We start from the raw sequence: 16610 nt of genomic DNA on the forward strand, positions 1-16610 counted from the left end.
AACTAATTAGGTTAAAATATCAAATTATATTTTTCTTAATTTACCAACAGGAGTTAAGGAAAATACAATTTGATAGTTTTATCATAAAGTTACAGAAAAATCTTATTGAATTAAAATTTTAGCCCACAGGCAAATTTTATGTCACTAGATTTTTTAAAAACATGAATTATATTGGTAAAACATGATCTTGTCTCAAAATTTTAAGCATATTATATTTTGTGCAGTTATGCAACCTGCGAGTTTTTCTGATATGAAATGTGACATTCCCGAACTAAAGGGCGACAACTATAAAATATGGAAAGAAAGAATTCTTCTTCAATTAGGGTGGATGAATATTGATTATGCTATACGGAAAGACGAACCATCTGCTATTACTGAAAACAGCATTCCAGATGATGTTGATCTTTATGAAAAATGGGAGCGGTCTAATCGACTCTGCGTAATGTTCATAAAGACCAAAATCTCTGCTGGTATGCGTGGTTCTGTTGACCAGCATAATAATGTCAAAGAATTACTGAAGGCTATTGATGAACAATTTCAGTCTTCAGATAAGGCACTTGCGAGCACCCTAATTATGGAATTCTCTTCATTAAGGCTCACCAGTGTGAGAGGTGTGCGAGAGCACATAATGAAAATGCGGGACATAGCGGCTCGGCTCAAGACACTTGAAGTGGAAATGTCTGAAACCTTTCTTGTACACTACATTTTATGCACTCTTCCACAACAATATGGACCCTTCAAAATTTCGTACAATACACATAAGGATAAATGGTCAATCAATGAATTAATGACCATGTGTGTTCAAGAGGAAGGAAGGCTGTTGATGGAAACAAGTGATAATGTCTTTATGATTACACAAGGAAAGTATAAGAAACAAGCCAAAGTCAAGGGAAAAGGAAAAGGAATAATTCCACCTCAACCTGACATTAAGAAAGAATCCAAGTGTTTCTTCTGTAAAAAGACAGGACACATGAAGAAGGATTGCAATAAATTTAAGGACTGGCTTGAAAAGAAAGGTATTCCTACTTCATTTGTCTGTTATGAATCTAATATGGTTAATATGATTTATAACACATGGTGGATTGATTCTGGTTCTACAATCCATGTTACAAATACCTTGCAGGGTATGCAAAACCTAAGGAAGCCAATAGAAAATGAGCGGAGCATCTATTCAGGAAACAAGATGTCTTCGCATGTGGAGGCTATTGGGACTTGCTGCCTAGTGTTGAATAGTGGTTATATTTTAAAATTGGAAAAGACATTTTATGTTCCTAGTTTTTCTAGGAATTTAATTTCGGTTTCAAAACTTGTACCCCTTGGTTATTCATTTCAGTTTTTGGATAAATCAATAAATTTGTTTTATAAATCAAATCTTATTGGAAATGGTACAATGGTTGATGGTCTTTTCTCTATTTATTTACAAAATAATAACACCACTATGCATGTTCAAGGAGGTATTAAAAGATGTGTTATAAATGAAGATTCCTCTATATTATGGCATCGGAGATTGGGACACATCTCCATAGAGAGGATTAAAAGATTAGTAAATGATGGAGTACTCAGTACTTTAGATTTTACTGATTTTGAGACTTGTGTGGATTGCATTAAGGGAAAGCAGACTAATAAGTCTAAAAAGGGTGCCAAGAGGAGTACAGAAATATTAGAAATCATACATTCAGATATTTGTTGTCCAGATATGGACATGCAAAGTCCGAAATACTTCATCTCTTTCATTGATGATTACTCACGATACATGTATATCTACATGCTTCATAATAAAAACGAAGCACTTGAAGCCTTTAAGGTTTTTAAGGCTGAAGTGGAGAAGCAATGTGGAAAATATATTAAGATCGTGAGAACTGATAGAGGTGGAGAATATTACGGTAGATACACTGAGAATGGACAAGCACCTGGTCCGTTTGCGAAGTTTCTTCAAGAACATGGGATTGTTGCCCAATATACTATGCCTGGTTCTCCGGACCAAAATGGCGTAGCTGAGAGGAGAAACCGAACATTATTGGACATGGTGAGGAGCATGTTTCTTAGCTCTAAACTTCATAAATCTTTGTGGACTGAAGCTCTTAAGACAGCTGTGTATATATTAAACCGAGTTCCAACCAAGGCTGTCCCAAAGACGCCATTTGAGTTATTTAAAGGTTGGAAACCGAGTTTACAACATATACGCGTTTGGGGTTGTCCTTCTGAAATAAGAGTTTACAACCCACATGAAAAGAAACTGGACCCAAGAACTATAAGTGGATATTTCATTGGGTATGCCGAAAAATCCAAAGGGTACAGATTCTATTGTCCATCTCACAACACTAGAATTGTGGAATCAAGAAATGCAAAATTTCTTGAAAATGACTTGATTAGTGGGAGTGATCATGACATAGTTTTTGAGAATGATCATATTAATGCACAACCCTCTTATTCAATGGACAGATTGGTCGTTATTCACACCCCTCAAGACCAAATGGGTGTTAGACAACCAGTTAATGAAGTTCCACAAATTGCTGATGAAAATCCAGTAGATCAAGTTGTTAATGAAGAACAACAAGAAATTGTTGATCAACCAAACAACCTTAGGAGATCTACTAGAATAAGAAGATCAGCAATATCTAGTGATTATGTTGTGTATTTACAAGAATCGGATTTTAACATCGGAGCCGAAAATGATCCTGAAACGTTTTCACAAGCCATGAATTGTAATGAGTCAAAACTATGGTTTAATGCTATGAAAGAAGAGATGAATTCTATGGCAGTTAATGGAGTCTGGGATCTTGTTCAGTTGCCTGATGGTGTAAAAGCCATTGGATGTAAATGGGTCTTCAAAACAAAGAAAGACTCATTAGGCAACATTGAAAGGTATAAAGCAAGACTCGTTGCTAAAGGATTCACTCAGCAGGAAGGAATCGATTATAAGGAGACTTTTTCTCCTGTATCTAAGAAAGATTCTCTCCGTATCATTCTAGCATTAGTTGCACATTTTGACTTAGATTTGCAACAAATGGATGTGAAAACAGCTTTTCTTAATGGAGAACTAGAGGAAGAGGTTTATATGAAACAACCTGAAGAATTCTTCTCTAGTAATGGTGAGCAATTGGTTTGTAAGCTTAAGAAATCTATATATGGATTGAAACAAGCTTCCCATCAATGGTATTTAAAATTTCATGATGTTATCTCTTCATTCGGAATCGTTGAGAACCTCATGGATCAATGTATATACTAGAAGGTCAGTGGGAGCAAGATTTGTATCCTTATTCTATATGTGGCTGATATATTACTTGCAACCAATGATAAGGGTTTGTTATATGAGGTGAAACAATTTCTCTCTAAAAATTTTGATATGAAGGATATGGGTGATGCATCTTATGTCATTGGCATTAAGATACATAGAGATAGAATTCGAGGTATTATAGGTCTGTCTCAAGAAACCTATATCAACAAAGTTTTAGAGAGATATCGGATGAAAGATTGTTCACCAAGTATAGCTCCTGTTGTGAAAGGCGATAAATTCAATTTGAGCCAATGCCCAAAGAATGATCTAGAGCGGGAACAAATGAAAAACATTCCTTATGCTTCTGCTGTCGGAAGCTTGATGTATGCTCAGGTTTGCACTAGACCTGACATTGCATTTGTTGTTGGGATGTTGGGAAGATATCAGAGTAATCCAGGTTTAGACCATTGGAAAGCTGCAAAGAAAGTAATGAGGTACCTTCAAGGGACCAAAGATTATATGCTTATGTTCAGACGAACTGAGAATTTGGAAGTAATTGGCTACTCTGATTCAGACTACGCTGGCTGCATTGATTCAAGAAAATCCACTTCAGGATATATTTTTATGCTAGCTGGTGGAGCTGTATCTTGGAGAAGTGCAAAGCAGACATTAACTGCTACTTCCACTATGGAAGCTGAGTTCGTATCTTGTTTTGAGGCAACCTCACATGGTGTATGGTTGAAGAGTTTCATTTCAGGGCTTAGAATTATGGATTCTATATCTAGGCCATTAAGAATATATTGTGACAATTCAGCTGCTGTTTTTATGGCTAAAAATAACAAAAGTGGTAGTCGAAGCAAGCACATCGACATTAAATATTTAGCCATACGAGAACGTGTTAAAGATAAGAAGTTACTTATCGAGCACATTAGCACTGAATTGATGATTGCGGATCCTTTAACTAAGGGCATGCCACCATTGAAATTTAAGGATCATACAGAAAGAATGAGACTTGGTTCCTTTATGTAATTTTGTTGTAAGAACAAATTTAATGAAACTATGATGTGATATTTTTTCATATTTGTTGTGTACACATTCATTGATTTGAGAAATATCAATAAAGTTGGACCTCGAATAAACATAAGGTTTATTCATTAAGTTATACAGTTTGAGATACATAATGCATTGTGATACATGGAAGATAATACTCGTTTGTAGAGGAACTATTGCCATGATTCATGTATTTTATTTTCTCCTATGGTAAAAGAGATATACGTGTCAAGTGGGAGAATGTAAGAAAAACGTGACACATGTTAAAGAAGAAGCGTGTACAAATTGATATTGGCGACGGCCAAGAAAATTTAGATGCGTACACGATTCTCCTTCTGAATCTCGGCTCCCGATACATTCATCGATGGTATGAAAAAACGCCTATAAATAGAGACGATTGAGGTCCCTAAGCACACACCTCATAAGAAATATACACCATCTATCGAGAGGGTGGAGTGCTTAGAAGATTTCAACCGGAAAGAAAAAACAGATAAATCAAAATTTTCAATGGCCGGAGGTAATACTCGATCTATTTCCGCATATAGTTTTATCATGTTCATGTATACGTAAAAACATGATTTTGAGAAAAATTTCTAACATGGGCATGAAGTTCCATAAACCTAAGAAAGAGTAAAGTGAAATCTAATAAATTACAACGGAATCCCAACCAAGGGAACATGAGATCTCCTATCTAAATAATTTTCGAACATACATATTCATCACATCCAATAAGTAGACGTAAACTCAACGATGGTTACATAGATGCCTACATGATTGCCCAGAAGATCACATGCATCTTATTAGAAAAATTTCTCTAATATTGTTTGCCTCAACAAGTCATTTTTCTACTTATTGACTATATACAATATCACGCCCCGTACCCAAAGCACGATGTTGACCATGTTCTCAATTTTAAAAAATAAACTCTCGCAAATAATAAGCCTACAGAAATCTAAATCTGTCTGTTATATTAAACCAAAACAAGGAATCATTCAGATTATAACCCAAAAAAAAGCAAAAGTAAATAAATTTCTAATTTCCTTTACTAATTGATGACAATAAATTGCTGTTGGCAATAGAGCAGAAATATATTGTGTCTCTATGCTATAGAGCTTTGTTACACCCCATGGCTTAAAACCATCAGATCGTATGAGCCCCTCATAACACTCCTTATATTCAGGATAGATGTACGTTCAGATTGACGCACACGATTACATTTTTTCTTTTCAAAAGTAATAGAGAATAAAAAAAATAAAATATATCTATTTGGATTTGAGGGTTTTTTTTTGTAATTTATCATGCAAAATGTAAGCCTGAGTGTGAACTTAAGTATACATCCAAAAAATTTTCCCCAAGTTGGAGATGCAGTGAATTCTATTTTGAATTTTTTAATGGAATTTTTTTGTTGTTTTGGGTGAAGATAGTGGTGGATCTCAGGTTTATGACCCTTCATCAACTGTGGTAAGATTTTGGGCTTGGATTTGTGAACAAAAAAAATGGCTATAATTAATTTATATGGCATCAATTAGATGACCTAGTATTAATATTGACTGGGACTTTTCGGTCACTAGGCATTATAAAAATGATTTGAGCAATTTATGATTCCGATATGTAAATTAAATCTGCTCAGGCTTTGAGTAGCAAGTTGTACAAGGCAGATATTCAGAATCGAACAGAATTGGGTAAATCTTATAAAAAAAAAATCAAAATATATATGTACATTTGGGAAATAAATATTTCAATAATGAAATATAAATACATGTTATATATATACATAGACATACACAAAAATTTTCGTGAGACGATTTCATAAGTCAATTTTGTGAGAAGAATATCTTATTTGGGTCACTCGTGAAAAAATATTATTTTTATGTCAAAAATATTACTTATTATGGTAAATATGAGAATGATTGACTCGTCTCACAGATCAATCGTCTCACAAAAGACCTACTGTATATATGTGGGTGTTTGTGTTCTTGTAGAAGATTTAGTATTTGAAAGAGAATGAAAGAAATAATGCCTTGGATTTTAAAGCAAAACATTTTTCCCTAGGGCTGATTGAATTACAAGTAGACCACAGGAGTTTGAAAAATCAATCGGCTCAAAACATGTTGAAGTTCACCAACCCATCCAGTTCTCCTATTTAAATTTACACTTCATATTTCAACTATATTATGACTGCCACTTATTATAAAAATAAAATAATCTAAATAGTATTTAAAATATTCATACATATCTATTATTCTAATAAATCATATGAATTTATATTTTTTATGCAATAAATTTTTGTGTAAATAAAATTTTTTTTAAAAGAAAACTAGATATCATATTTTGAAAGGCTATTTTTATAAAATATTTTGACAATTAATTAAATAATTATCCAAACATATGAACTTTTATTTTTAAAATTTATAGTAACTTTCGATTTTGAACTGAGTTTCAAGTTTTGACTGCCACCATGAAAACGATGTCCTGTGCTATATGAGTACAACTTAGAAAATCAAATCGAACGAATTTTGATCGATCATACAATAAAAAAAAACCATATATAGGTCAATTTAAAGACTATATTTTTCTTCTCTCCAGTTCATTATAATACATTATTGTATGTCAGAGCAAGGAAAATATAAAATATAAATATAATTTAATTTCAAAATAAAGAATTTAAAAGCTTTCACCAATAAAAATGGACAGCGATCTAAGGAGACATTTATGGTATCTAAAAGACAAACACGATGGAGTCGGGGGGACCGTGTCAAACAACGCAGTATATGGTCTGAATTCTGAACTCTGGAGACCGTGAAGTAAAAAACAGCAACAAATGGGGAAAAATTAATAATAATTTAAATTTAAACAAAATGACATTAAATGAGGAATCCGTAAAATCATGTCACGTCTCCCGCAAAGCCTACTGGAAAGCCTGGCCGAATAATATTGTTAACAATCAAACACATACACTAACATTTGACCACCAAATATCTTAGCTCATAAGAATATTGTTGTACAATAGAACTCACGTATTTCCACAATGATACGATATTGTTCGCTTTGTGCATAAACCCTCATGGATATGCTTTTGGATTTTACGTACCCGAAAGGATTCATACCAATTGAGATTTTCTTTCTATCTTATTAACTCATTATTTTTCTTGTGTATTTTTAATGCGAGACTTTGGTTGATTCTCAACAATCTTTCTTTCAAATGAAGGACCATCATTCTTCTCATGGTTCAGACATTCCCACAATCCCCATTTGTCCATCCTCAAAGCAACTTCTCTCCACTCTTGAGAGCACACACTTTATATGAAATATTTGGAGCACTGTTTGCCTCGATATCATCAAGGATCTAATGGGAGCCTCCACTTCTTTCGTTTAAGTATCCGAAGATTATATCCACATGAAACGATCTAAACCATGACTCTAATACCACTTGTTGTACAATGAAACTCACATATCTCCACGATGATATGATATTGTCTACTTTGGACATAAACTCCCATATATTTTCTTTTTGAGTACTTTAGCCAAAATGTCTCATACCAATAGAGATTTTCCTTCTTCTTACTACGATTTTCCTTATGTATTTCTAACGTAGAACTTTAATTGAATACTCAATACACATATATAATATCCTAGTACTATGTTGTATGCCGCGAAATATTATTTATTTATTACATGTACCATTCAAGGTAATGTTACGCCAAAAAGAGAGAGCCTATGATGGTTAATTAATTACATNTTTATGGTAATATTCTACATATGTACAAGAGAGTTGTTGGGAGGAGGCTTCGATCCTATTTGGGTAATCAATCAATATATTGCAAAGTATCACTTCTAAGGCACATGTGAATTAGGGAACTATAGGCCCTAAATTGATGGGGATCATGTATATAAACCTAAACCAGACACATGATCCCCATAAATGTAGGGTCCCGTGGTATTCCTAATTCACATGTGACTTGAATTGATACTTATTTCCACTTCATGCAATCGATTAGCCAAATAGGTTCCAATCCTCCTCCCAACAGCTAGTTTTCTTGTACATGAATTTACTTACGTAGAATATTACCATATATATTATATTATATGCCAATAGATATTATTTAGTTTTCATTCTTATTTTGAATTTTGGTTCATTAAGCTTTCAAATTTTGGTTTTGGTACATTAATTTTTAATTTTCGTCTATTTTGGTGCAACTACTGACGTGACACCGAAAAAGCTGACATGAAATGGTTTGGTTAATCGAATGAGGCATCATTGACATGGTTTGGTTAATCGAAGTTACCAGTATCGAGGTTCCAAAGATGATATTTACATATTCGACATATCGTTCTCGTGTATGTAGCATTTTATCCCAAAAATTCAAGATATATAACTTCTGCGTGTTTATCACACGTCTCTGATATCACTCTGTCACACTTTGAATATAAAACTACATAATTAACCGCGACTGTGCTTAATTGTCATACGTGTATGTGTATGTATGTACGTATAAGCAAAATGAGAGGGGAAGAATGATGAGGCACTGACTTTAATTTACCTAAAACATGAGCGAGTCATGCAAATTGAGCGCCGACTTGGGACATATAATCATATACCCATAAAATAAAAAGTGCCCTCATTTTATTATCTTTTGCTTTTTTTTTTACTATTTTCATGATTTGGTTTTAAATATTTGTGGGCTGCTTTAGGCTTTAGGTGCTTAATTCTTGGAAATGCATTATCTTGTTTTCGTACTTACACGCTAGCTTCCTAAAATGCTAAACTCTATTGGTTCTTCACATAAAATTATTCGAATTGGATTTTAATAAATTGTGATCTTATTATTATACAAATTTTACGCGTTAAGTTTGAATACAAGAACACGGTATGACCGTTTTTAATATTAAACATACGATATTTGTAATGATCTTTTAAATTCTCATATATAACTTTTAGAAATTAAAAATTGCAACTTCGATCCTACGTATTTGTAATAATCTATATTGTCAAATTCAGTTTTTAATATCTATCAATCGATGATTATCGATGATTGCATCAATTTTTTCCATCCTCGGACTTTCAAATTTAGAGTTTTAGCATTTTTAACTTCGTTCTTTGTACACTTTCATATCTTTCACGATATTTTTGAATGATTTCTCATGCATCTTTAGCAAAAACGCAGTTGGTAATCAGAATAAATATGTTTATATCAATTGATATGAAGATGACATTTAATACATTTGAATTGTAGTTTGAAATTTAAACTTCATCAGTTTTCCATTCACTTTATGATTTGATGAGTCTGTCATCATCTTCATCAACTCTTTTCGATGGAGTCTAACTGTTGTAAACTCTTTGGCATGTTTTTTCATCTATGGACTTGATATAGAATCTTATTTTGATTTTTCAAAGAGCGTAATTGGATCCATCCAAGACAGATAGTCGTAGTGCAGCGTTGGAAAGTGACACGTTCATTGAATTTTACATCTTAAACAAAAGTAAACAGAATCTCACTTTAAATACCCACAGCCTCGAACCATTTCATCCCACACCCTTCCATGACACATAAAATTTTTCTTTCTAAGGCGATATTACTTTCGATTTAAGGTACGTTTTTTTGTTTCAATATTTTGTAAATTTTTAAGTGTTAGTTAAGATGAATATTGTTATTACAGTGTATGTTTTTTTTAGATTTATTAAATTATAAAAGTATTTTTTTATTTTAATAAAAACATTAACGACGGATTTTGACTAAACCATCGTTACAATTAGCGACAGTTATATTAAAGCCATTTTTAATTAGCGACAGTGTTTTATAAACCATCGCTATGTAGCGACGGTCTTTCATACAAAACAGTCGCAATTTAGCGACAGGTTTTTTAAAAAACAGTCGCAAATTAGCGACGGAGTTTTAAAACCGTCGCTAATTTTAGCGACGGAATACTAAACCGTCGCTAATTAGCGACGGTTATGACATGAATATCAACGGCGTGCGTAGGCACGCCGCGGATAATAGTATTAACGGTGTGCCTATGTACGCCGCGGATAATTGTATTAACGGCGTGCATAATCTTGAACTTTCAACAGCTTACAACTTTGCAGCGTGCAATGTGCGTCGCGGAAAGCGAATTTACGCACTGCGAAAAGCCATTTTTGTTGTAGTGTATCTTTAGATTCATTTTATCATATGAGTTGAGTTATTATAACTAAAACAAATAGTTTTTTTTAGAAGTTTGTATAAAATATTGAAGAAGTTGATACTAAGAGTTTTAGTAGACAGTGTTTAAGTCTATTGAAGTGGGTGATTATAGAAGTTAAATGTATCAAATTCTTTTAGTGAATACCTTCTGAAAACAAAAAAATAGGAGAAGTACAAGGATTTTAGTTTTCGAACTTCCAGAAACTACTATTTTACATTTTATTATCTTCGCATTAATTTTCAATTGTTTACAAATTTTACGTGGACTCATTCCGCATTGATTATATTAGTTCTTTGTTGAACTTTGAAGGGCAAAAAAACTTATGTTATCAACACACATATGTAAAGGTTGTCATTTTACAAGAAATTTGTGAGTTGTTTATTCACCTCCTCTACACTTCGACTTAAAAATTGCATTTCAAAAATTCGGAATTGATATACTTAATGAGTCATGAAGTCATTATAGTTGAAAAAAATTACTAAACTTGATTAATGGATTTGAAATACATCGATTTAAAAATATTATTCATAAAATTAAGTGATTCACATGATATTATTTGAAATTTTTGGCTACTTTGCGAACCCCTCAGTCCAAATGCGACAAAAAAAATTAATTAATAAATAAGAAAATGTACAAATTCAACTCGAGCCAAACTAGAAAAGGATCTGCAGCTGATTCACCAAGCCGAGTCCGTAACACTCTACGGCGCGGCTGGAGCTAAGCTGAGATGCAAATCGAGGCTCAACGAGTCATCAAATGTGGGCCCATCATCCACTCTCGAAAACCTACTCAATGAAGGCCCATCCAATCTTCCACGGTGGGCCTTAATCTGCTGTTGAGGCCCAATATTATTAACGCTAGGCTCCCCCGCGTGCGATATACTCCCCACAGTACTCCTCCCTCCCGTCGAACCCGGAAACACACCCCCATGCGACACCTGGAAGGGCGCCACCGCTCGTGGGACGTAGACCCACGACGGAGACTGGCCAACCACCGAGGGGACTACCACAGATCCGGCGGGGGCGAGAAGATGGGTTGACGGAGTGAAGGCCGAGATCATGGGGTTGCGCATGAAAGAGACGGCGGCGTTTCGGCTGGCCTGTATCTGGGCACGCTTGAGCTGCTGCCGTTCTTTCTTGTGAGCGTTCTGGTGGCCGCCGAGGGCCTGCGAGTTCACGAATTCGCGGTAGCAGTACTGGCACTCGTACTTCCGCCCATCAGACGCCGGGAAGCCACCGGATTCCGGCTGAGCTGCCTCGTTTTTGGCGGATTCGACTTCAAGTTCTTGATCTTGATCGGCTGTCATGTTGAAGCCGAAGAGTTTCAAACGGCCATTATTGGTTGTGATATTGTTGCATGATTTGTTTTGGTAGTCTAGCTCGGCCATTCTGTACATACTGTTATTCTTTAGGTGAGAAAGAGAGGAGGTGTCGGAGTTCAAAGCCAGTGAGACAGAAAAATGGCTGCCTAGGACAGACAATTCTTGCGATCGGGAGGGGGTATTAATACAAGCTCAGAGGATTTTGAAATTATTTAAACCTAAATTAAAGTTTCTATAGATCCTTTATTATTTTATTTTATTAATTTTTTTTTTGACAATGGCCTTATATATAATACCATAATTCTTATTTTTATTTGGGAAAATATCGGTTTAATCATCTCAGATATCCTATTTTACCGACAAAATATCATCATTTATCGTGTAACACGACAATATTTTCTTATGTCAAATCAACATTTTTCAACATCACGATCGTGCGGATTAGAAATAAGACTAAAAACCAACATAAAATAAGTTAAATGACTAATACCCAATTATAACAAGACCTAGTACAAGAACGAATTTGACAATTTTCTCTTCTTATAAAATAAGTAACCATAACAATATATAAATTTAAATATACCCTTTGAAGCAAAAAATTGGTCGATATCATTATATTTTAATTATATATAAAATTTATTGATCAATTTTTGTAAATTTGTGAATATGTATGTGTATGCGCTCGCCAAATTTTACAAATAGATAAGTACACGTGAGTTTCAAATTTGAATAGTCATGTTAAAAAAATAAAATAAAATAGAAAAATTTGTATTCTCATGAGGACCTAAATTGGATTTTAGTAATCTAATTAGTTAAAATTATGTTATAATAATATAATAAATTTGCTTCTTTTGTATTTTTACTTTTTGTGTGTCAGTGTTATGCAGAGACATATATTATATACATGGTGGATGCTTATTATCGGTTCATAACATTGGAAAAAATGATTAAAAATTTTAAAAAAAATCCAAAGCTATGAAACACATTTTCGACTGATTAAATTATCAAATTTCGATTTAAGGCAACTTATGGGATAAAATTAGTTTTCTACCTAAAATTAAGTCGTTTGACACTTGGTACAGAATTCCCCACATGTCTAAAAAATTAAATAATAAATAAAATAGATAGAAGTAATTAATAAATTGGTAGTTTAAATTTTCTTTTCGATTTTAGTCCTTTCAGCTTTCATTTTTTTTTCTTCTTGAAAAGTAGCACCTAAAATACAACTAAGCTTCATAACTAACATGAGTAAATATACAAAAAAAACCGAATAAATTTTTTGGTGTACTAACTTTTTCTATTTTAGGTTTTGGCCGGTGAAATTTTTAAAATTTGATTTTGTTGCACTAACCTTGAATCTCATCTATTCAAACAAAAAGAAGTAATTCGAAATCATAGATTCGAAATACATCGATTCAAACATAACCTTTCGAGTACTTGACTTTGAGTAACATGTAACTCCTAGATTTTTATGCAGAATTGTACATTGGTTAAGTACCTAATAATGCATAAAATTTGGAGGGGCAATCGTACGTTAAAGTTGGCTGTTTTTGTTTGCGTTGGGTATGAAAGAATGGATGCATGCATGTGAGAATTAAAGGGTTGTTGAGCTATCAAATGATTGAGTTTGCCCCATGTTTTTTGAGTAAAAAAATCAGACCCAAATTTGATTAATTAGATTAGTTTACCAAAATCGTCGATATCTCGAATTTTCCCTAATGCATTTCTTGTAGTGTTTATGTTCTATAAATGCCAAAGGAGCAGGAAAATGAAGCCGAACTTATCCTTAGCTTCCCAATTCACAAACACAACATTTCCAAGTTTTGGTAGCTTTGATCCTTAATTAGATGATAATGTTCTTGCTTTAAATGCTATGTATCTTTTGAAAAATATCTTTCCTCTTTGCACTTCAATATTATATAATTTATATATTTGACCGACACAAAAAAAATAACCAGATTCTAGAATTCGGCCATATCGTCCTGATTCAGCCATGTTGACCTGCAACACATATGTGAGTAAGTTACATATAAAAATAAATGAATAGGTATCACGAATTTTTATATGTAAGACGGGTCAACTCTACCGATATTCACCATAAAAAATAATATTCTTAGCATAAAAAGTAATAATTTTTTATAGACAACTCAAATAAGATATCTGTCTCACAAAATACGATACGTGAGACCATCTTACACAAATTTTTATCTAAAATAAATAGATTCATTTAACATCAAGCACCGTCGGTCATCTTCAATCAGGTTTTGCATGGCCCACGTTTCAGCATGCAAATAAATATCCACCATTTTTTTCATAACGATAGTCCCAAAAGATGGAATCCCTCACCCCAAGGGTCCCTCTACTGCGGTCCCGAGCATGTGGAGATGAGGTAAATTACGGTCAATCGCTATAATTTTTTATTATTTTAAATATATCTATCTAGGTTAATATCGTTTTAATTTAAAATTATACAAAATTTACATATAAATTTTTTCCAAAAAATCGAGCTATCCCGGGTATCTTGCAATGTGGCTCCGTCACTGATTATATAACCGTTAAAATGATTATATATATATATATGTGTGTATACACACACTTTTGAATTTGAGTTGAAATTGGAGCATACAACTTATAATTGAAGCATGTATAGTCAACAATCTACAAAATTCAAAATGATCAAAAGGTAAAGATCACAAGATTGTTTCAAAAATTTTGCTGATAATGTCAAAAAAGTGTTGGAATGAAAACTACAAGTAAGACAAAGTTGATGCTAGAGTTCAACTTCATCTCATTAAAATGAATTAGTCTCACACCTGATGTTTATATATAGATACGACAATCATCTTCCAAGATACACCAATGTTTATCTTGTGATAGTAGAATTCCAAGAATTTAAGAGTTAAAGGCGCATTTCAGAATCTCCTATTGATAAAAACAAGACAGGACTGAAATGTATGACTATGAAAGTGTTTCTATACTAATACAATCGTATGGACTTAGAAAGTTAGAATGTGAGTGATATGCATAATTCAGGGGGTCCTATGTATATATACTTCTGGAATAGTTGGAAGGGTGTCTTCTCTCGAATACGAATAATGTTAAATGTACAACCAATATATCGTTACAGCGATATTTAGAACCATTATATCGTGAGATTTTACTTTATATCGCGAGATTTTGTATTCAATATATAGTGAGATTTTGACAAATTGAATTTTTGCATTGAATTTTTTGTGTTGTACAAATATGGATGTCCATGTATCATCACTCCTTGAATACATCGATTCTCCCGAGAGTTCACAATTGCCGCTAGTTGAATCTGGTATATTATATCTTGATTTAATGGTCTAGATCACACACCCTCATGATGGATCATGACACGATTGAAACTCATGCGTCTATTTTGATGTAATAATAATCGAGTCGGTGTGATTTTTTTTTTTTTTCAATGTAACGATGGTGATAGAGTTTATGTTTTAACGTAGATTCGAATTTACACATTTCTCATATTGAGATATATTTATGTCACTACACCACCTCAGGAATTTTCACAAGCAGATATGAAATTAAATAGCCTGTGTTGGCTTAAATTATGGAGCCTACTCGCCACCATTATGTGTTAATGATGAACTCTTTCTTTAGCATGTTTGCGTGATTGACGTTGAAATTTATATTTTTTAAGCTTTTGCTTTGTATGGAAAGATTTCCAAAAATCTTACTAACTACACGAAAGGAATATACATACATATATATTATATTGAAAAAAATTGTTATTATGGTCTTATATGTTTGTTTCTTTGTGATTTTGGTTTTGTTGTATTATCAAATTTCAGTTTTAGTTCGATATCTTTGTTTTTTTTTTACAATTTTAGTCATTTTTCTTAAGTGTAGTGTCACATCATTGCTCCAGATGAAAAAATGACTAAAATTGTCAAAAATCTGAATATATAAATCTAAAATTGAAATTTGATATATAAATAACCAAAATCATTAAAATAATAACATACATGACCAAAAAAATGATATTCTCTATTATATTATTGTATGTATATAATATATATTGAATCATGAAATTAAATAATATGTATTTATCAAAAATTAAATTAAAATTACAATTTGGTTGAAGTTTCCCATATATTTTATCGAAAATTAAATTAAAATCACAACTTGTTTGATATTTCTCATATAATTGGAAAGATTACCCGATATTATTATTTGTATCTATATGGTACGTAATTAAAGAGTTTTGTTTTTTGTTAAATAATATAAAAAAATAAAACCAAGCTTTAAAAAGTCTTCACCACAACTCCAAGAATGACCCACCCATGTCTCCTCTTTTTAAGTGTGTTTGATTTCACATCACACCTAATTTTAAAACAAAAAATAAACTATTTTCAGATGTGGCACTGTAGTATTTAGATAGCATACAAAAAGAGAGATTTTACATTACATGTGAATTATAATTTATACCAAAAGCACCATTGTTAATTTCAATGGTTATCTGAGTCAGCTTGAAGGATGTTTGCCTATTTTTTTTTAAAAAAATTTATAAATTCTTAAATTTTATTTTAGGAGTATAAGTACTTATATAATATTATTTTAAAAATAAGTCGTTAGGATATCCGGTTAAAATAGGATAATAAATATTAAAATATCAATATGTCTAATATTGTAAAATATTTTTATTGGTAAACTACAATTTTAGTTTTATATGATGTCAAATTTCAATTTGATTCATTATCTTCATTAGTTTTGTAATTTTAGTCATTCCCGACATGGTGTTGACATGATGCAAATGCAGAACCTACGTGGCTCCGACATTGAGATGATGTGTATAAT

The 16610-nt window shown here is 32.6% G+C and overlaps 1 protein-coding gene across 1 annotated transcript; it reads right to left on the reverse strand.

Annotated features, from left to right (window-relative positions):
- Window positions 1-11002: 11002 nt before the first annotated feature.
- Window positions 11003-11957, reverse strand: LOC140990392 (zinc finger protein GIS3-like). The gene has a single exon (XM_073460071.1). It carries the CDS (start codon window positions 11844-11846, stop codon window positions 11151-11153), a length of 696 nt encoding a protein of 231 aa, XP_073316172.1. The 5' UTR covers window positions 11847-11957; the 3' UTR covers window positions 11003-11150.
- Window positions 11958-16610: the final 4653 nt, after the last annotated feature.

This window comes from Primulina huaijiensis, chromosome 12 (assembly GCF_012295235.1).
Source record: "Primulina huaijiensis isolate GDHJ02 chromosome 12, ASM1229523v2, whole genome shotgun sequence".
In the NCBI taxonomy this organism is placed as follows: domain Eukaryota; kingdom Viridiplantae; phylum Streptophyta; class Magnoliopsida; order Lamiales; family Gesneriaceae; genus Primulina; species Primulina huaijiensis.